This window comes from Pleuronectes platessa, chromosome 2 (assembly GCF_947347685.1).
Source record: "Pleuronectes platessa chromosome 2, fPlePla1.1, whole genome shotgun sequence".
Lineage (NCBI taxonomy): Eukaryota > Metazoa > Chordata > Actinopteri > Pleuronectiformes > Pleuronectidae > Pleuronectes > Pleuronectes platessa.
This window is the reverse complement of record NC_070627.1, coordinates 9,727,444-9,750,159: the sequence shown is the minus strand read 5'-3', so window position 1 is coordinate 9,750,159 and position 22,716 is coordinate 9,727,444. Positions and strand designations below refer to the sequence as shown.

Here is a 22,716-nt window from a genome sequence, read left to right as displayed (position 1 = left end):
GCGTCGTTCGAAGAAACGCAAGCCGTCCGGTTGAAGAACTACAACTACCAGGAGGCATTTCCCCGGAGAGGAAATTCACCGCTCGGTGGTGGCGCCTCATTTTATCTCCCATCGCAGCGCCGCCGGGCGACGGGAGATGCCGTGCAATACATTGAGCGCGACGCAGCCCACGCCTGTTCTGATTGGTCGACTGTGAAATCACATTGTAGCCAATCACAACTCAGCAAACCCACTCAGCGCAAAGCAATATTTCCTATCAGCTTAAAGAGCAGGAGGTTGTAGCTGCACCATGGAGCGTGTCCAGCTGCTACATGTCAATCTATGACTGTTTGTATTTATGAAACTCAGTTAGTGTCTGTTCCCTCAGCGATGTGAGGGGAGGTGTCCAGAGTTCTATTTGAATTAAAAGTGCATCAAACTAACGCAAGAAGCAACTCCTGCTCCCTGCAGCTCAACAACTGAGCTGTCACCGTCTCCTCGCTGCCAGGTGAGTGCTGCTCACACACAAACACACAAACACAAACACAAACACAAACACTCTAACCGTCAAACCTCTGTCACACACGTTTCCTGTATAAATGTTGCTGAGGAAACAGTCGCAGCTGCAGGACCCAGCGCTGCTGTGCTGCTCACTGGCGGTGTTTTAATCTGCAAATGAATGGAAAGTCATTAGATAAATAGCCTGAACACAGGGGAGGTTGGCTTTATGATGAATGCTTTTAGAGTTATTAGATGATGTTATTTTATTACCTGAAACATCTGACTACAGGATTAATAACAATAGTATAATATATACAAAAGAATATAATGTCTTCTGTTTCTCTCATAACTGTGTGACTCAAGTGGTGTGTTTGCTTAATAATAATGATAATAAAAATAACAATAATAATGATACATGTATGTGTAGAGCACCTACAGTTTGTAAACAAGGTTACAAACTCCTTGCCCAAAACATTCATGGAAAAAAGAAGAATGAATGAATATATTTTTAAAGAGATTGTAATATTTATCATTTTGTTTGCATTCATGGTGTTTTTTTACGCTTTATTTGGGAAATAATGCACTTAAGCTGATTTAAACGTTGTTTGAGTAGATACCATTACTTACCTACTACTTACAATACTACTACTCTTTATAGAATTGCTCATTATAGACTATAATTTAACTTGTAAATTGGTGTAAAGAGAAAAGTTGTAGGCCAATGCTGATACTCTTTCTACTTATATTTAGTAACATATTGGTCTGCAGCCACAACAAGAGTTTCCACGTTTCACAGTTACTAAAATAACAAGACCCCCTCTTCCAAAACAACATATTTTTCCACATCATATTTTCAAACCACAACTTTTTCTGTCGCAAGTACCACAACTCACAACAGCTGGGGCACCTCCAAGGCGCTACGAGTAGCTACTTGTTCTACCCAGCATGCTCTTCAAAGACTTCAACCATCTACCACTTCCTGTGGAAAAACACTTAATAAACCATTTTCTATAATGTGTCTATATATGTTTGTGAATATACAGTTGGATTCAGGCTGACACCACTTCTTTCCCATGACCTGAATTATTGGCCATTTCTTTGAACATATGAACGATAACAATTGCTTATCTCGACACTTTCCATATGACAAACCTCTTTGCATACGGACTTATTTCCATGCTTGTGCAATGGGAGCCGGGCCCTACTTGCTCCGCAGGAAGTGTAATGACGGGTTAACCACACTGTGTGATGGAAACATTTTGACTGATGCTCGCATTTTTGCTTTTTCATAATCTGTCTTAAATCCATGCAAAGCAGGAGATTTGCTCCCTTTTTTCACCGGCCTGTGACGACACTGGCTCGGAAGATTATTCTCCGGTTGCAAGTTTGCTGATTAAAAGAGCCCTGTATGTGCAGTATTAGCAGCAGGGTTACGAGTTGGCTGTGATTACTCGTGCACTCCGCAGATTGCTGTTGTGGTTGCAGTTTGAGATTGAGAGAATTAATCTTTTTTTTGACGTCAGGGCTTGTTACTGGTCAGATTATGACGCTGCTCTGGGAAAGTCTGCGGCCCCTCTCTGTGTCTAGAGCTTCCTCTTCTGTCCCGGCTGACTGTCTGTTGTGCAAAAATATACAGTAGCAGACATTTTGAATGATGGCTAGATAGATTTTCTTATCATGGTGCAAGTGCTGTAAAAATGACATGTCACCTTTTTTCTTACTTTTTACTGAAGGACCCATGCAGCTGGCTGCAGGCAGTTTAGTGACGACTTAAGATCAGGGTTTCTCAACTTTTCTCAAGAAAAAGTCCTCGTGTTCCTGACTGAGTCACGTGACTTCACAAGGCTTATTGTCACAGAGTGGCTCCAGCAGATTATATGTAATAATGTTGGTAAATTACTTTGTGCATTGATATCTGAAACCGAAGAACAAAATATACAAGTTTTTGTTGGTGTTTTAGAGAAAGATGTCCTTGGGTCATTTTGGCTGCTATGGTTTGAGGTTCTTTTCTCCACCACATTTGAATGAAGGTAGAAGGTTGTGTATCCTGGGTCCCCAAGGTTAAGAAACTCTCTTAAGCCTAATTCTGTTTAATGATGTCTAACAAGTATAATTATGACCATGTGCTTTCCACAGAAGATGCTTGGCTCAACATATTGTCACTAATTGGTAGCTATCTAAAAAAAATATAATCAAAATCCTTTCAAGTTGAGTTTCATTACACAGACCATCTAACTAATAGACACTATCAGAGGTGTTTGTGGCCGAATCCTCAAAACCGACAAACCAGCTCTCCCATTTACTCACTATACTGTATCTGAACTGGACTATCCCAGCCCCCATCTGAGCTCTGCTTTAATCCAGTTTAATCCTCTAATTCATTTTAGTATCTGTTTGATGAGTTGTGCGCTCACTAGGCTGCATTATGCAAAGGTACAACACAGTGCACTGTACATCAAGGTTTATTCCTTCAAACGTGCTCGGTTAATAATAACTTTCAATAACCGGGCACGGTTTATTAGAAAGAAACTAAAGTCACTGGGAAACTTATTTGATAATACATAAATTATTTCAATTACTTTTCAACAAGGAATAGTGCAAAACATAGACTGAATATAAAGATGGATGATTTGACTGCTCCCCAAACCTGAAGCCAAAGCTTCTGAAGCGCCACCTGCTGGCTGACTGCAGTGTAGGTCACACATCCCTCCTCCCCTATGTTGATGGATGGGACATGGACAAGTCAGAGCAGGTTGAGTAAAACAAGACATTTGATGCTATAGAGTTTTAGAAAGACTTCATCTGCTGTTTTTATCCCATTTTGACTAATATCAGTAGTTAGTTGTAGCCCTCCCACATTTTAGTGAAGTTTAAGATATAATATGTTTGTTACACATTCTGTTGACTTGTGTGTTTACATTATCCAAAATGTTTCCAACAATATTCAAACCCAGAGAAATCCACAATTTTATTCAAGGCGATGGGAAGTTTAACTTTGGTCGCCTTCTAATTGCCGTCTATCCCCTTTATGAGTTTGTCTCTGCTATAACATCCGAGTCAAACTGCATAAGATGAAGTAAAAAAAACACTGCTAGCCAGGTAGCGAGCGATCCACTGTTTTCATCTTTTTTTATCCACTGTTTGTATTGATCGCTCGTAATGGATTATGATTATTTATGGCTGTTTGCTGCATAACGTAAATAAAACCTCTTCTGTGAAATTGATTTGTGCCCGAGTCGCATCAGGTAGATTCTTACTCCCACGATCCCACGCTGCATCACAAGTTCATAAAAATAGGTCTTTAGTTATTGTTTTGATTGATAGACCCCGGTGGTAGAGGGTAGAAGTTAAATGTTGTACATTACAGGAAAATAAATAGACCTGAAGGCACATGGGTAAACAGGCCTCCAATGTTTGACTCGTCCTAAACCTGTGTTGTTATTTGTCTAATGTTCCTTTATTGGGCAAACAAACCCCTTTAAGCCTCTGGAGGCATCAACGCTTGTTTCTGCACGTGTGAGTCTCTTCTCTGTAACATTTGCCTCCAGAGGTTGAGCTGCTCTTCTTGTGCCTCAACAGAATCGTGCTCACTTCAGCCGTGCAGGCCTGAAAGTGGGTCTTTGACTTTGCCTGATAGCTTTTGACAGCTCACTCTCATCCCCGGTGGATCAATGGAGCTCAGTGCTCTTCATTAGAAACATCAATGTACCGCACATTCCCAGAGGCTCAGCCACAACTCACCAGCCCAGTCGGAGAGTGAGGGGATTTTTTTATTTTTTTATCCTGGAGAAGATCCTTCTTGACTTCTGTTGGATATTTTAGTTTCTTCAATTGGAAGGCTAATGCAGGGATACAGTGATCTTGTTTGTCTTCATTAACTTATACGCAATATGTTAACAACGATGTGCACAACATTGGTCAAGCGTCACCTTCCGTGTGAATAAAACATGGATATTTTAGATTTTGGTTTGTATCACATAGAATAACAAATAATTGCAACTCATCGTATTCTGTCTGGCTGCTCCAGACAAAAATCAATGCTCTGCAAAATCCATAACTTGGCAGCCGTGTTCTTATACTCAATCTTAAAAAAGTATTTAGAAAGAAAATAAATCAGTTAGGTTGACTTGTGAAAGTATAGTTTCTTTACTTCTTTGAGAAAATGAATAATTTATCCCTGTTGTCTTGAAATGATTAATCGATTAATTAATCAGTTGAAGTCATTTTGAGTTATTAAGTTATCTTGTTTTAATGTATTTTCTTTCATTTCATAATCTATACCTATAAACATGGAAAAACTGCTGTGATAATAATTACTAATCACCACTATGTCTTAAATGTTTTTTATACCATTTAATCATTTATACCTATTATTATATACGCAAAATTGTAATGTGAGATTGATAAGATAAGAAAAGCAGTTTACTAAAACAAGAAGCTTCTCTCTTGAGCTTTTTTCTCTTACTAAAATAAGCTTATTATTCTTTAACTCAAAGTAAGCTGGCTGCATGTTTTCCACCCTCAACTTTTTTTATATAAAATGCACAAGCTAATTAAAAAATGTGATGCTTGAATTCATTCTTTCAAGTGTTTTAAATGGCCCCTGAGCAATCCTGCACTACTTTGCCTAACTGGCAAACATTGGTCTGAAATAGTGAGCTCTCTCTCTTTCTCTCTCTGTCTCTCTCTCTCTCTCTCTCTCTCTCTCTCTCTCTCTCTCTGAGGAAGTTTGCGGTGTGTCGATGGAGGCTGCAGGGTTCATTGTAAACACAAGTATTGCATCAGCAAATACTTGAAATGATGGCATCACACACATATGAAATGTTGTTATATGCAACAAGAAACACATAAACTGGAGACACTGGAGATGGTAGTTGGTCACGGAGGTTGTTGTCATAATGATAGTAGCAAGAATGAGCCAATGGCTGCTGTTCTGTCATCATCGGCTTTTTGATTGGCCAGCTGACAATTTACACAGCTAATAAAGAGAGAGAATCCAGCCCACCTGTTTATTCTCACACACACACACACACACACACACATACACACACATACACACACACACACACACACACACACACACACACACACACACACACACACACACACACACACACACACACACACACACACACACACACACTAGCAGCCAGGCAGCCATCACACTGTGTTTCAGTGTCTCTCTCTGGTCTAATCATCAATAATGCATGGCGTTGGGAGGATGAAAGGCTGTTTTGGCTTGAGGCATGTGTCTCATATAGAGAGAGAGACATCAGTGCTCCTAGTTCTAACTGTACATCCACAGACAGAGTGAGTGTTCCTTCACATGGCTGTCCTCAGCACAACTGCTCATCAGGCCGGGGGTGAACTGATTCCAGGCTCGAGGGATAAATTGACAGATTAATTGGTGACAGGGAAAGTAATTAGAATTTGTATTTATTTGTTTATTTGTTTATTTAGAAGGATCCCCATTAGCTCTACCCTAAGACAGAGCTACTTTTAGTGGGGTCCACATTTAAAACATGCATTCAGATATCAAACATTTAAAACAAACATTAAATATCAATATCAAACATTTAAAACATTAGTTACATTACAAATATCAAAAGTTAAAATAAATAAAAATAATGATCATATAATATTACAGATATCAAAAATAAATGTTGTGGTTATGCAATTTTACCTTTGTCATGATATAAAACTCTGATATATTCCATTCCATAGAAGCGAACACTGCAAACCATGTAAGAGAATACTAGGCCTTTATGTACAGTACATCACCATCTTGTGTCACAAGTATTAAGGGTTGTTGTTGTCAGAAATGAAGATCTAAGGAGTGATGGTCGATTATCTTGTATGGGTTGAACGCACGTGGTCAGAGATAAGGTGGTTTTGAGGGCTTTGCAGAAAAAAATGAGGACTTTTGTTTCAGCTTCATTCATGTTGAAGTTGGTTACCACTAATCTCAGAGTCCATCGACTATCGTCTGATGATTATTGACAAATTAACCTCTGTGGGCAACGGCTAATATTTTAGGGCGTCCGGTAGACAACGAAGATTCGGGCCAAGCCTCCATGTTTGTTTCCTTTACATAGTTTACAGTCCGGGTCGAATTTTTCTCCACACAAAACACAAACAGTGACACTTTTTGAAGGTGTTTGTGATCCAGACCACATTTTCATCTCTATTTAAAGCTTTCTGCATGTGAGTGCAGTAGAGTAAAAACGCCAATAGCCAATATATGCTCAAATGCGATTGGTCAAGCTAGAAACGGAGACCACAAGCCATCCGACCCCAAAATGCCAAAAGGGTTCAATGTAAAGGTCTTGATTTCCCTTTATGAGCATTAAATCCAGTTCTGTAACACACTGTCTGGTTGAACATTGATTTTAGGAACATTTTAAGTCACCTCTGTGTAAAATACTACACTCTGCTGTGTTACAACTCCTTTTTCCCCCATAACCCAGGACTGTATGATGTGATGCAACACCTCATCTCACACAGACTGCACCACAAGTTGGGACTGAAGCAGCCGGTTGAGCAGACAAACCAGGATGCTTGTTTGCACGTAGAGATCACACACAGATGGCAAGGCTTGTGTCACAGTCAGGGACTAAGATACGAGCAGTTGTTTGGCTGATAAAAGTTATTTAAACAGCTGTCATGGCTTTGAATATCATTTTCTAACTTGTTTTTGTGAAGATTAAAGTTTCTGAACAGTGTGCATCACGTGGAGAAACTTGCCTCCACTCAGCTTCCTGTGAACTCTTTGGTAATAGACATACATATGTAGATACAGACTGTGTGTGTGTGTGTGTGTGTGTGTGTGTGTGTGTGTGTGTGTGTGTGTGTGTGTGTGTGTGTGTGTGTGTGTGTGTGCGTGTGCGTGTGTGTGCGGATGTGGGAGTGTGTGTGTTCTATGTGTATGCGGATGTGGGAGTGCACTCAAACCCTTTGAAGTTCCTCATTCACTCTATACTCCTCTTCCCCATGTCTCCTCTCTCTTTGAAGACCATGTAGCTATGATTTTTAAAGCCGCCCTCTTCTCACTTCAAACATATGGAATGAATATGGATATGATATGACGGAAAACTTTGGCACCATCTCCCTTCACTGCGCTCTCGTCCGCCTGTGTGGTGAACTTTGACTGGCACCAGTCGTCTGAAACGCTCTCTGTGGGAGCTAAGCTGCATGGTCCCTCAGTGGCTGGTCATAGAAATGAGGCTTTACAACGTCCACCAGGGAGTTTGCTTTTAGTTTGTCTGTGGGTTTGTGTGTTTGTCAGCACAATTACAAGAAAATTACTTGTTGACACCACACTGGGTACAGGGATGGGACATAGGCCGGGGAAGAATCCTCCCCAGTTTGCAGGGGATCCACCCTAAAGGGGCAGATTCTGGAATTTTAATCATTTTCCTTCAAATTTGCAAGATTTTCGACATTTCAATTGGTTTCATAGAAAAGAAGATGGATCTTTATTAGAGCCCCACCAATCTGGACTTTTTGGGCATGATGCTGATCCTGATATTCTGAAGTGATACTGATATATTGGCCATAAATTGGTCATGATTCCCAAGATGTCGTTATCAAACCTTTATAACAAAGAAATGTAATTGAGGCCGGATATACATGTTGAAGATATACACACATTTTTTTTATATATGTATATATAGTCAAATGAATGGTTAAAATGTAAAAGGATTTTTATATATCTTCAACATTAACGCAGATACCAATATGTCTGTCAAAGGCTCGTATAGATGAATAAGCCAGGTTGTTTGGCCTGAGGTCTACATGCTCTATATCTATCTATACAAATATATGACTGGGGTGTATCTTTAACTGACTTACATTTTAAAAATGTAATTTAACTTTAAATGTTCTCGTTGGAGGATTATCAATGGCGAACAGGCTTTAAGTGGACTTTCTTTCCACTGTTAAAATCCACAAAGTTAATCTAAAATTTGATGTATGCTTTAGAAAATGTTTGGCCAACATGTGGAACCACCAGGAGGGCCTGTAATCCCTGATGTTTTTAATCCAAAGGTCTTTGGGGAGGGTTGATTATCCTGAAAATGTAAAATGCTGATGGTATATCATCCCTAAGATGATTTGGATGAACTGGGCGTACTCTGCTCTGCGGCTCACACCCCCCCATGTCGTGGCTTCTCTAACTAACCGTCCGGGTGGATCTCTGATGTCCAGTGGGCACTGTTGACCAGCCGGCTCTTTGCATGGATCGATACCTCGATCAATCCACTGGTCGCCTTTGTTTTCGTCAGCGCCCAGGACCTCTCTAGCTCCGCTTCTCCATATGCTCCTCTCCTCTAAAGTGCAAATATGGTTTATTTGCATGAACGGACAACAGCCAGCTGATGCTCCCTCTGTCTCTGGCCCGCCTTCCGTTTTTTTATCTCTCAGGCAAAATGCTGGCTGAATGGATGAAGGTAGGGTCAGCAGGGGTTCAGTGAGTGGAGGCAGAATCATTTGGGGCATAGGATTAACTGTGTGTCCACAAGAACAAGAGAGAGAGAAACAGACAGAGGGAGATTTTTCTGCAGAAGGGAGCTTTTATCAATTTTTCTGGTTTTCTACCTTTTTCATAAGTTATCTGTGTCAGCAGTGCATCTTCAATTTAGGCTTGAGGAGAGTTGTGTGTTTGTGTTTGTGTGTGTGTGTAAATTTGACCACATGCATGGATCTGACTGTAGAGTGAGCTGGCGACCCTGCTGACGTAGATATACTCTCTCATTTCAGGACTATGGTGAGTCGAACTGCTCTCGGTCTGTCACTCTCTTTCTTGCATGCATGCACAAATCACATCCTCTCTGTTCCTTCAGCTCGGTCTGACTCACACGCACACACACACACACACACACGTACACACACAGTCTGAGTTTAAGTGAAATCAATCAAGCAAAGGCAGACAGGCATTTCACGTGTAGCACTCCCTTTAGGTCTTTTGTCTTCTGAAAGTTTGCTCTCATTTTCCATCTTTTCATTCTTCCTCAACTGTTTACTATACCTCCACCATTGAGTTTTCATCTTCGTTTGTTTGTTTGTTTATTAGCAGGATTACACAAAAACTATGGGCGGGAATTTGACAAAACGTGGTGGAAGGATGCAGTAAGGGTCAGGAGAGAAACCTTTACATTTTGGTGCAGATCCGGAATCTGAGGATGGATGAAATGAATGAATGTCTGGATGAAAGGAAATCAGGCATATTAAGTGGACTGGTATCAATAAGAGTATGTAATTTGGTGTGGCTGGATTTAATTTAAGGGGACTGTTGGGCCTTGGTGGAGGTATTCACTCAGCTGAGTGCCATTCTAGTTCCGTCTGTGCCTCTGTCTTTCCAATTGTGTTGTTGATGCAGCATCATAAGTCCCCATGCCCTCAGCTCCTGGCACAAATCTATCGCTCAACAGCCGTGGCAGGATGCCTGTGGCTGTGGCTGACACCATATGGCCCTCTCTGTGTGTTTGGGTGTGTGGCGCTAGTTTCCTCTCCGCGGCCATCTGACCGGCAAAAACAAACACGGCCTGGCCTCTCTCTACCAAATCATAATTTGTTTGTTTTTTACAGATTTACTAAATTTGTCCCATCATTTGGTTTCTGTCTGTTCTTGTTAAGTAGTCTGAGATGCTGCCCTTTAGGAATGTTGTTAAAGTGTCCACTATGGAATAAATCATCGAGGGACTTTAACCCAGCGTTTACAGCCTAATTTTTTATTTGCACATAACATGATGCAGCTTCCTGTTTCTGGCCTTCTGTGTAGGAATTAAGGCCTGTGCTGATGCGTGAACTGATGATACCTATTACTGTTACAGACGTTATTGATTTACCCATGTCATTTGTTTATTGGTGGGTTTGTTTGTTTATTTGTGTGTAACCAGTAAAGACAAAAGAAATGGAGGACAGATTTGTTATTTTGGTGCTGAACTGCATCAGAGGGTGCAGAGGTTTTTCCTCCACTTTTTTTAACATTGGAATATAGTACATTTTGCAAGAGTTTCATTCATTTCTCAGAGAATCATTTATGGATCATAAAGACAAAAATCTGACGTATTTAGGCGACTGATATTTATGAGTCTCCGGATCTGGATCTAGTGAATTTAACTGAGACTTCATAGGGTGGACTGTTGGGCCTTGGAGGAGGCATGAGCTCTAATGAGTATCTTTCTGGTTTCATTCTGCATTCATGCTATATTTCCATAGAGGTTTTTTCTTGAGCAGTAAAGAGAGACAGGAAAAGAAACAGGTGCAGCAGCACCAGAAGAGCTCTTCCTGTCTGTGAAGAAGACCTTGCTGTGTAACCCAGGGTCTGTGGTAACTCTCACTAAAGCCATGGAGTAACGATGTTCAGTAGTTGAAACTACAACTCAAGTAGTTCATCATCATTATTGTCATCATCATCATAACTGGCAGTTATCTGGTACAGACTGAAACTAAACTGAACCAAAGCTGTCTCACGGTATTTAGGCAAATGGTAAGATCCAGAGGATATGACCTAAACTGTCTGTGGTAAAACCTCGATATGAGTGGTTTCCTGTTTACCTGCTCCCCTTCTGCCTCTGACTTCTGCCTTCGTCCTCCCTGAGAGCAACTGCAGCTCTTAGAGGAGTGTTTCTGAACGATTTTTAGAACTTAAATTTTGTCTTTGAATAAATTCCAGTGGTCATTTATTTTAGCTAAGATAAGATTAGACTAGAGTGCATTCATTCTGTGTTTCAGGAAAGACAAGCATGACTATATTTAAGAGCAGCACAATATTGCAGATACAGATGGCTGCAGCAGTTTAATTCCTGCATACAGAGGTAAACATTATCACACCAGCCAGGAGAACCTCCCTGTGCATGTGATCGGTCTTAATATGCAGTTTAATTGGTAATTAAACTTGCAGGTGAAGATAGTGAGCACATGGTTGAATAAAATAAATTCAGGTGTGGCCTCCCATCTCCATTTAAAAAAAAAAAATTGATATATGATTATGTGTGAAATAATCAGGCATTGCTGAGTGTTTCCACCTCGACAAAACATTCTGAAGAATCCTGGTCCTGTCAACATTGCAGGGTGGGGGCTGCAATGGGGCCTGGGGTGTGTTTGAGGAGCTGGATGGAAAGCCTGGTCGGTATTTGCAAGCTAAGTTAGCACAGGGAGCTAAATCAGAGCTGGTGATGGGGCCAAGTTTAATCAAACAAAGCTTCTGGATCTGGAAGATGTTGCTGGAGATGAGTTGCTGACTTTTGTTGCTTGAATAGCTGCCACCTCGTGGTTTGTTTTGTTTTAGCAGGTCAGAGCTGCAGGACAGCAGCTGACGGGGTGGGTGGAGGTAGAGGCGGGGCTAGCTTTCATTTTTATAAACACACACATTCTAAATGAGGTAAATGTGTAGAGTTACATCCAAGTCATGTTAAAGCCAAGAATGGAAAAACACTTTAAAATATGTGATGTTGAAGAACCGAGAGTTTTTTTGGCGATTGATCACTTCCATTGAATGAACCTTAAAACCTCTTGATATTTATTTAAAGGCTCTACAGAGGGGCACAGATGTTTACGCTGTGCATGTATGCAGCTGCTTTCAGAAACTCTCCAAGTGGAAACGCTCGTAAAACACATTTTGCATGCGCGTCAAAGGGGAAACAACTTGCATATGAGCCAATGGCCTTAAAGCCAGATGATGTTATCTCTGTAATGAAAGACAATGAAAACACACATTCAAATGATGAAAGTTGAATTTATAAGAAATCAAATGCAATCTTGCTCATTGCAGTTCATGCTGCAGGGGTCTTACTTCGTCTGGTGTGACCAGAAGCTTATGTTGAAGAGTAAACGTTATCAAACACTGGAGATACTCCTGTGTGTCTTGCAGTGATCCTCCTGACAGTGTCAGTCTTCCAGTCCTTAAGCCCATATGCTGGTGCAGAGGGGTTTTATTGTAATTCTCTGTGGCCGAGGGGTCACAGATTGACTCCTTTGCTTTAATAACAGTGGGATTATCAAGGTCCAGCCAGCTAACCCCGCCCTCATGCTTCCATTGCCATTAGCTCACAGTTTTGTCTATTCCTCTGTCGCTCATGCTGACTGTGTTTCTTATTTTCTAATCGACTGTGCTCTTTTTGCACGGTTTGGTTTGCTCCTGTTGTTTACACTTGTCTTCTTTCCCCTGACCAGTATCTTATCTCTCTCTGTCTCTGTAACGACATGCGTTTTCATGTCAATTATCTGGGATCTCTCTCGTTTGCTGCCACTCCTCTGTCTAAGAGTGTGGCTGAAACTGACTATGGTTTCTATGGTTCATAGGGATGTTCCCCATTCTGTGAAAGCTTCTCTGTATTTGCCAGAGCATGCGTGTGTGGGTGAGTGGCAGTAAGTGGGATGCTCTCTTATGTAAGTGGGTCTTGGCTGGGTAGGGCCGGGGATGCTGGCTCAGGTGGAGAGACGCAGACGGATGCTATTTTGGTTGTGCTGCACTTACAGCCTCTGAACGCATGAGTTATTTACTCACGTGTCTCCTGGTTCTGCCACGAGGAAAAGACAATAGAAAAGCAGAGTATTGTGAGGTTTTGCAAAGTTCTGCATTGACATTTCATCCTCAACCCCACCTGTCAGGAATAATACAATTAGAATTGTTGATTGCAAGTGGAAATGTTTATTTTATACATTTACAGTAGCAGTAGCACTCACTTGTCTCTGGAGCTGAAATGATTAATTGCTTATTTGATCAGTCACTTTGCAGATAATTAAATAACAACCTACTATGTTGATAATTGATTAATATAAAAGAGATGTTCCAACAAGCAGCAGAAACGCCCCGGAAGACAGGTCTGGTATCGTCGAGTACCAAAATATTGGATTATTCCTCTTCAAATTTCTTATTTATAAAGTCAGAACAGACCAGCAATCAAAAACACAGAGATATTCAGTTTTCAATAGGGATGCACCGATATGGAAATTCTTGGCCGATACCGATACCGAACAATCTGGCCGATAGCCGATACCGATTCCGATATTTGTTTATTTTCTTTTTGTTGTTAGTCATTCACCCTTTTGTGCCAGAAAAATTATTAAATCATTATTTAGAAAGCACTATTTAAAAAAATGTCAGCCCTTCATCACTCTTATCTTTTAATGAGGTGATCCGCGAGAAGGGCCCGACACGCGTCCAGAGTGGCCGCCGCTGACCGCGTACCCGGTCCCCTCCAACAGCCCGCCTTCTGCGCCGGCAATGGACACCGCCCCGCGGTCCAAGAGAAAGAAAGCCCCCCCCACCAGTGACGCCGTGAGGTGCCACCGAATGAGGACCTCCCGGTGCCGCACACTGGGCCTCCGGCGGCGCGGAGAGGAGGGCGACGGAGCGACTGCTCCCCCAGCCGCGGCACGTGCGCAGCGGTTTTACAACAAATATGAACATCGGCCAATGATATCGGTGAAAGTCAAGTTTATTACCGATAAGCCGATATCAGTAAACGAGGCGAATATCGGCCGCTACCGATGTTCGGCCGATAAATCGGTGCATCCCTAGTTTTCAATTATACAAAACATAACAACTAATAAACCCTCACACTTTAGTGACTGAAACCAGCTTATGTTTAGTTTATTTTGCTAGAAAATGGAGAGAAGTAATGTTTATCGTTGTCATACAGGTCAGTGATTTTCCCCACATTAATCCACACTTCCATTTTTAGCACTAAAATCAGCCACGTTGTCTTTTGAACCTGCTCAGAACCATGACGCGTTTCATTGTTCTCTGTCAGCTCCAGTAATCTCTCTCTCTCTCTCTCTCTCTCTCTCTCTCTCTCTCTCTCTCTCTCTCTCTCTCTCTCTCTCTCTCTCTCTCTCTCTCTCTCTCTCTCTCTCTCTCTCTCTCTCTCTCTCTCTCTCTGGTTCTGTGTGTGCTTGTTTCAGAACATGGCACCGGCCTGGCTCCTGTCTCACCTGCCCCACGCTAACCCGACCAGCATCTCCACCGTCACACAGCAACACGCCTCCGGTAAAGCCTGCTGAACGGGACTGTGCACGTGAGCCATGCTGTCAGGGACATGGCGGCGCTCTGTGGGGCATCAGCAGCCTTCTGCCACGCCTGTGGTGACCACCAGGGGGATGACGGTGTGTGGGGTCCCCAGCGGCACGGTGGTCCTCGAGGCCCAGTACGACTACAACTACCGTGGTGCCGATGGACGGCAGGTCTGCATAAGGGAAGGAGAACGGTTTGTTCTCCTGAAGAAGACCAACACTGATTGGTGGCAGGTCAGAGAACAGGTCATCTTTTGTTTCTGTTGAGCCTGAGGAAGTTAGTGGGGCAGAGTCAGGGCCATCTTTAAAGTCCCTCCTTAAAGGGGACATATTATGAAAATTCCACTTTTGTAGTGCTCTGTCAGAAACGATACGCTAGAGTGCGTCGAATGGGATTACGACCGAAATAAACGTCATAGTCACACCATGCCCATGTAGGGAGTCTCGCTACATGGCCTTGGACGAGCGAGCTAACGCTAGCCGGGCTCCATCGGCCCAGTTAGCTCGCGAGCTAACGCTCCCCTAGCTCCCTAGGGGCTCGCCCCGGCTAGGGGAGCCTGGCTCCCCGGCTAGCGTTAGCTCGCGAGCTAACCGGGCCAGTGGAGCCCGGCTAGCGTTAGCTCGCTGCTGCTACCACTGCTCCCACTGCGGGGCTGCGCTGGGGAGCTGGGGCTCTCGCAGCCAGGCTCACGGGGGGGTGAGGGGGGCGGCACTCAAAACAGGTCAATCTGAGGAGGGCTGTTTTAAATTATCCTTGTGGTATTTTGACCAAAATATGTTACAGACATTTCATTAAGACCCCAAGGAACCATATCAACTGTGGTAAAATGGGCATAATATGTCCCCTTTAAAAGCCTTTCCCGATTAGATAAGTTGTACGTTTACTTTAATTATTTCATTTTAACTATTTTATTCAGTTGTGAAACACATGCTTTATATCATCGAACTACCTCTAATAAACAAACTGGAGGAAGTGACATTAGCCCACAAAGTTGTCTGTTTGAGAAGTTGTGGGTTTGATAATTTCCTCTGTTGCACTCGTAGGACTTGTAGCGCTCGACCTTTCCGCCCTGATTGTGACAATCTGTGTGCTCTGTGGCAGGTACGGAGGATTGGAGCAGCGAGTAAAGCAAAGCCACTGTATGTTCCTGCTACATATGTGACGGAGGTTCCTATTGCACCCATGGCGTCGCCACAGCGCCTGGTAACGTCGGCCTCGCTGAGCTCCAACCTCAGGATATTGCCTCGGGTGTCACTCTCTCCCAGCCCTTCAGAGACTAACTACCCTGGACAGCATCAAGGTAAAGTCTGAGAAAACATCTGGTGAGGGCTTTCGGTTCAAATGATTCTTTAATTCATCATCATCAATGTGTCTCTTGAGTACAGCAGGAAAATAAGGTCAGAATTGACAATGTTATATTCTTCTCCTCCAGTGAACAGACCCATCTACCGCTCCATGGAAAACCTCAACTCCAATGGTGCCTTCCAGAGGCTGGACAAAAACACCGGTGGCACAGGTGGACGGCACTTCCCCACCCTGCCCCTCTCTGGATTCACCTTCACCCCCAACTGTCCCACCTCCCTGTCGGGCCACCTCATGGCGGCCGCTGCCTCCAGGCCTCAGACAGCGCCACCCAACCCCAGGGTGGTCCCCATGATCACACGGAGCCAGAGCTCCAGCAACCTGCCTGAAAACCTGACGGAGAACCCGTACGATGAGGTGGGCGGAGGCTTCAGCAGCCGCGTCAGCCACAGGGCCCCGAAGAAGTCCTGCAGCCAGTGGGACATGGTGGGGGCGTCGGGCAAGAACAACCATCTGCAGGTAGGAAGAGAGGAGGCCTGCAAAACCTCACACTGATGTTCAATTAAATGTTTCACACTGCAGAGCCAGGACGTGACTGAAAGGGAAATCCTGGTATTTGCTAACCAGCTAATTATCCTCCTGTTTTTGTCTATTTTGATTTCCTTAAAGACATAACAAATCTCCACTATGCCTTAGCTGTTAAAGTGTTATAGTGACCACTAGGAAAAAGGACAATAACTAATAGTACAGCATGTTAACACTTATTGTGTTTGTGTAAAGCTTTTGGCCTGTGGAATTCATCGTTGGCTGGCACTAAATAATTGACTTTGGAAATCAGAGGACAATGGATATTTTCAAGTCATAGGCAAGAGGTTACTCTCCTGAATGAAATGCTAAAAAGTTGAAACAACGTCTGCAGGTGTGGGTTGAAGGATTTATGGTGTCAGATTAATTGGCAAAATCTCAAATCTGACGGATGTACAGGTCATGCAAATTCAAAACGGTCAAAAACCAGCTGGTGTTTTTTACTAACTCTGCCACAGAGCAGGTTGTGGGCATGGTTCCAGATTTAAGAAATCCTATTGATAGAAAACTGATCAGTGTGTGATGTATTTTTTTCCACTTAAAATTGAATTACATTAGAAATGTGCTAAATTATTGGCTTTCAAACTTCAACTCTTTAGAATAGTTTAATTTTTTAAACCTTCTATAATCAGACAAGCTTTCCGGGTTAGAGACAACCAACCAAAGTTGTTTGTTTCGTACCAAACAGATCAAAATGTAAAAATAGTGCCTCTTGTTAAGATCCCACCAGACGTCAGACTTGGACATGTCAGCACAGGTTGCATTCAATTTACGTCTGTAGTTGACCTCAATAATCCTCCCGGAGCAGCAATCAAGTTCACACTGTCATGACGTCAGTGCTTCCCTGTCTTACATCAGAGGGGATTACACAAGACAGGAGCTCTCCGAGTTCTCTGTCCGTCAGCTGAGGGAAGCTCCCTCCGCTGAGGATCCGAACTGTCCGTCCCAATGGGGGCTTTGTTTCTGCCGAGCTGCGCAGCCACGAGTGGACTCTGTATAGCTGTGATGTCAGTGGAGATGACAGTGGTCTTTTTCCATCTCTCTCATTCTCCTCTTCCCTGTCGGCCTCTGTCTGCGTCTCTCTCTCTCTCTCTTCCTGACGATCGTCTTTGTTCAAGCCTTAAACACCAGTGGGCAGGATTATTGCAGCCGCATTCAGGACATTACTCCACATTTGTCATCCAGAAAACACACTCACTCCCTCTCTCACCATGGAGTTATGGGCCTTTCTTTTTTTAAGGATTTATATATTGGCCTTTCAACATAGAAATACGATTAAAGTATATGAACCCTTGCATATATGGCTGGATATGTGAGGTGGAAGAAAACATTCTGTAAAAGGAGGTGTGAAATCGATGATCACATCTATACAAGGGATATTCTCCATCTTGTGTTCTAAAATAAAAAGTATTGCAAAAAGTACCAAAGTGCCACCAGAACTAGAATGACACTCAGGAGGGGACATAATTCACCAAGGCCTTACAGTCTCCTTATGAAACCACATTTAAACACCCCAGATTCAGATTTTTATTTGAATCAGCACCACTTATGAATAAGAGTCCCCTAAATATGTCTGATAGATGAAGTATTCTCTGAAAAATCAACAGCAATGTTGAAAAATGGATCTCAAAAAACAATTCCTGGATCCACCTCCAATTGGTTGTGTAGTTTTTGCATAAAAAATCCTTTGCAGAGATAATACTGAAAAACCTCCTGGAGTCGATGACTGTATTCTGGGGAAAGAACCAAAGAAAAGTCTGTTGCCACTGTAAACACTTCTCTTACCCGTGTACAAATCACACACACACACACACACACACACACACACACACACACAAACACACAGCAAAATGATTGTGTTCATTGTTCTGGAAACAACAAACCGATACAGTTGATAATGTTTGTGATGACCTAACTAGACAAGTGTGCATGCAGTGTGTTCTCTCTCGTAAAGAAGTTCCATGGATCATAGTTTAGGAAGTAAATATTAAATTGTTTCATGTAATTTATGTGTCACACATCTTATGTATTGCTTTCTTAGTTGTTTACTGAGCTTAATTCCATATTTACCAAATTCTTAATCAATCTTAGTCTTAATCAGTCTTAGAATATCAATTTGAGAATATTGACATGTGTTGCAGCAGATATTTTGGAAAGGTATGTGTATTACCTGTGTGAGTGTGCAGGAGTTGTTCGACAAATATCTCAATAATATACATTTCCAAATCTTCCAATTCTATTTTATATTCAGCTGGAATATAAATGATAAATTATCTTTAGTGGAAATAAGTTTTGTTTGACACTAATAAACATACTGCACATATTTTGCACAAATATAGACATTCACATAAAAATAGTCTGTTTTCCTTCCGTCGTGCAGGTCTCTATTTTATATATATTTATATTTTTCCTCGCACAACATGTTGGTGTTGTCAAGCAAGTCAATGTGAGTTAATGCAAGTTTGAAATATACCAGTGATTTGAGCCCTGACATGAAGAGAAAGAAACGTTAGGAATGGAAAGTGCAGACGAGCTGAGGACTCAGTGCTGCCCCCTTGAGTAAACTGCCATACATACAGTTTACGTCACTTACATTAGACTACATATACTCTGCATCAATAACACAGACCACACACACAAGCACACACATCCACACACACACGTCCCCTCTGTCATTATCTGAAATGACTTTGTGTTGTGTGTTACGTAACAGGGATCAACCAGCCAGTCAGTCAGTCAGTTAGTGAATTATGTCTCAGCTATGATTCGTGGAAAGATGATCTTCCATGCACATCCTCTCTATTAATTTCATTGGATTTGTAAATTTCTTATAGCCGTTGTTTAGTCCTCGCTATCTGAGCGAGCACATGCATTTCTATAAGCTCCGTCTTAATCCAAAGTCTGACAGGTTGTTCTGCAGTAAGAGGCGGTGGAATCTATTTGTTTCTCTTTGTGGTTTCTGTGAGAGTAACTGTCTCCTCTTTGCACACTGACATGAGTGCTTCTGTTCAAGGCACCGCTAACCATGGTGCTCTTATGAACATGCTAACCATGCTAACCCTAACCCCTTTGTTTACATAGTGTAGATGTAGAGAAATTCTTAAGAAGAAATATAATGTTGCAGAACCCAATTACATACTATATACACATATTAATGGTCCCACATTAATGCACAAACTACACAATGCACACTTACTATACTAGTATGGGTCATTCTTTCCAGCTTTGGTGATATTCAATAGATTCTTATCCCACAACAATGATTCAACAATTCCCATCAATACAACACCCAGAAATAGCCTTTTCCGCAATTTCGAAAACAATTAAAAGAAGCTTCTGGGATATGTTATTTCCTAGAGTGAAGGCTTCATAGAAAAACACCAGGGTATTTTTTATTTAATCTTTTTTAATATCTCGCAAATTACCGAAGAAATAAATGTCCAGCATCTGGAAATGAATATACACTGCCAGAAGCAATGGAAATATGTCCCCCTATCTGAGTAGCATTTAATTCATAGGGTAGAGGGTAAAAGTATTTATTTTATGCAAGGTTATAAAGGCTGTATTGGAGATTCTCCTGCAGTGTTACATGTGGATCTGATCAGGTCCACAGCCGTCTGTGATCTTCTATACATCTTCTACCTAAATCTCTTTACAAGAAATATTTGGAATCTCATTTGCCAGACACAAGAAGTGAATAAAATGATGATATTAGAGTTTTCATGGTCACGGTAGTTTATTTTGAGTCAATCCCACAGACACCATCCTGCTTCCATAAATACTTACCAGTGGACCGAATGTGCATTAATCTGCAGCTGAAAATAGTCCCCAACAAATGCACTGCTTAATTATTGAACGTTTCCCCAAAAACTTTCAGAAATTATTAAGACGTTTTAAAAAAGGAAACTTTGTACTTCCGACCTGTTTTTTACGATTTACTTTATTTCTCCTTTCTCTATTTCTGCCCACAAGGTCCCAACAGAGTCGTACCTGTCACAGCTGTCCTGGCAAGACTCTCCTCTTTACACTGATGGCGTGCAGCCAGACAAACAGTCGTCGCTGCCCGAGCCGCCCTGCCCTGCCCCGGGTCAACAGCCTCTTCAGATCAAGGACCACTGGGAGCAGTACTCGGACCCAGCTTCAGGAAGACTCTACTATTTCAACACCATCACCAAGGAGAGGTCCTGGAAACCCCCTCGGCGGGCTCGCGGACGCACCAATAGCAAGGTACAACGCACAACCACACTCCTGCTGAATCCATTTAATTAATTTCACTGAAATTACCATAATAATTGAAAAGCTGGGCATTTTCAGAGCTGCATGAAAGCCTCTTGTCTCAGAGGAGAGTGAAAAGGGTCAGAGTGTCGAATGAAACAGAAAACTCATTAATATGCTCACATAGTTTGACTGTATCAGCTCTAAAAAGGACCTTTTTCAAGCAAAGAACCTAAAGGAAATCCACCTGCCTCACTTATTTGACTCCGACACGAGGTGATGATCACAGCTCAGGTTTCCACAGCTGGAAGCTCAAGTCTAATGCACGTGGGGAGACTCGTTTATGAGTGAGAGTTACTCTATGTATTCTCACTTTGTCAAAGAGTCACATTGAACTTAACACCAGGAAAGTTGCTGAAGGGTAATAACTCTGTAACTGAGTTCAACTATAGGGATCATAGACTGTTTTTAAAGATGGACGACATAACGGCTCCCCGAAAGTGAGGCCAAAGAGTCTTGATCACCACCTGGTGGCTCACTGCAGTATAGTTCATAAATTCGGACTTTTCAAGCAGATTGGACATGGACCAAACTAAAAAGTCAAACTACATGACAAATACGGTTTTCTTAGGTTTCTGTCTTTGTGGGTAGTTCTTATAACAACGATGTTTCTTCATTTTTAAGTATGTTTGGTTTAAATTAGTTATTTGATGCTATAAAAAATTGGGTGAAACACTATGATTGACAACTGAGACTGACTCTTGATTGGTCGAATGCGTGTATCTGCATTCATTTACAGTCTGCGATAGGGCGAGACAGCTTACAAGGAATAGATGCCTGCCCCTCTATGTGTTTGTCAGTTATGAAGCTAATCAAGAGAAAGTTAGCTTAGCGTAAAGACTGGAAACAGAGGGAAACCTAGCCTTGCTCTGTCCAAAGCTAATGAAATACTCTTACCAGCTCCTCTAAAGCTCATTAACTAACATAGCACGTCTCATTAATCTAATCTATAAAAACTCAAGGATAAACCCCACATTGAGCAATTTCATCTAAACTAACCCGACTGACTGTATTTGACTCTGCAAACAGGAGGATTGGGTCAATCTTCTTATCTTAAAATATTCAAACTCTCCTTATACAGAATATTGTACAATAAGTGGATTAAATTACTGACACAGACAGGTTTAATTCTGGGATTATGAGGGCAGCTAATTAAAGCAATGAAGGTTGGACACAAATACCCCACAGCATATTGCTCCAACAATAACAGTGAAAATAATCTAACCTCTGCGAAAGGCATTTGGTTGATTTTGCATGTTAACAATATGGGGTGATTATGTATGTTGATTTAATGTTTCTGTATTTAAAGAGTAATTTCAGCTAAAAGGAGTCCAAGATTTCCTCAGTAACAATCAGTGTTTTCTTCTGTTTCCGTGACAGACCAGTCCAGCACAACCTCAGACTTTACCCAGGGACACCAGCCACCTTTCACTACCACTTTCTGAAACTGGCAATGGAACTATGCGCAGGGTAAGTCTGTTGTACAAAGATGGTAAATTAAATGAATACATATAGAGCCATTTCAAATAAAGGTTAGGGTTGGCAAAAGTGTTTCTGAAACACTTTTTTGTTAAACTTTGTTGAAATCCTCGATAGCCAACAATGAACGAAGTTGTCTGACAAAAAAGAAGAAAAGTCAGCTCATCAAATTTCCTTTGGACGGAATGAAATGATTGGCTGGTGAAGATGTCTGTGGCCTGCCTGTGTGCACCCTGTCCATTCTGTCACTGCATATGAATGAGTCTTCAGCTGTGGAGACAATGGCCAGATATCATTGAACAAGTCACGGAAAATGTCCCTTCCAACAGTCGTCAGTCATGATGGGAGGGGGCGGATTGTCAGTTGCATTTTTTTCAAAGTAGCCTGCTCTCGGTCACTTTTCCAGGATTACCAACCCTAGCTTTAAATTGATGGGTGTATGTTATGCTCTTAACCTATTGCTCTGTCTCTTACATGTAAATATGAATCAAAGGAATTCAATAATATTTCTTATGTTAAATGGTTTGTATTTATATAGCGCTTTTCTAGTCTTGATGACCACTCAAAGCGCTTCACAC

General features: G+C 41.9%; 1 protein-coding gene across 5 annotated transcripts in view; it reads left to right on the top strand.

Moving 5' to 3' along the window:
• Positions 1–236: 236 nt before the first annotated feature.
• arhgap9 (Rho GTPase activating protein 9) overlaps positions 237–22,716 on the top strand; it is a 41,369-nt gene continuing 18,889 nt past the window's right edge. For 2 of the 5 annotated variants that reach the window (XM_053435491.1, XM_053435489.1), the window contains exons 1-6: positions 238–487; positions 14,389–14,742; positions 15,599–15,797; positions 15,930–16,318; positions 20,357–20,611; positions 22,040–22,129. In XM_053435491.1, the coding sequence (XP_053291466.1) occupies positions 14,509–14,742; positions 15,599–15,797; positions 15,930–16,318; positions 20,357–20,611; positions 22,040–22,129 (1,167 nt within the window). In that variant the 5' untranslated portion in view covers positions 238–487; positions 14,389–14,508. Of the gene's footprint in view, positions 488–14,388; positions 14,743–15,598; positions 15,798–15,929; positions 16,319–20,356; positions 20,612–22,039; positions 22,130–22,716 lie in introns of all 5 variants that reach the window. The other 3 variants (XM_053435492.1, XM_053435493.1, XM_053435490.1) reach the window with 3 other exon arrangements.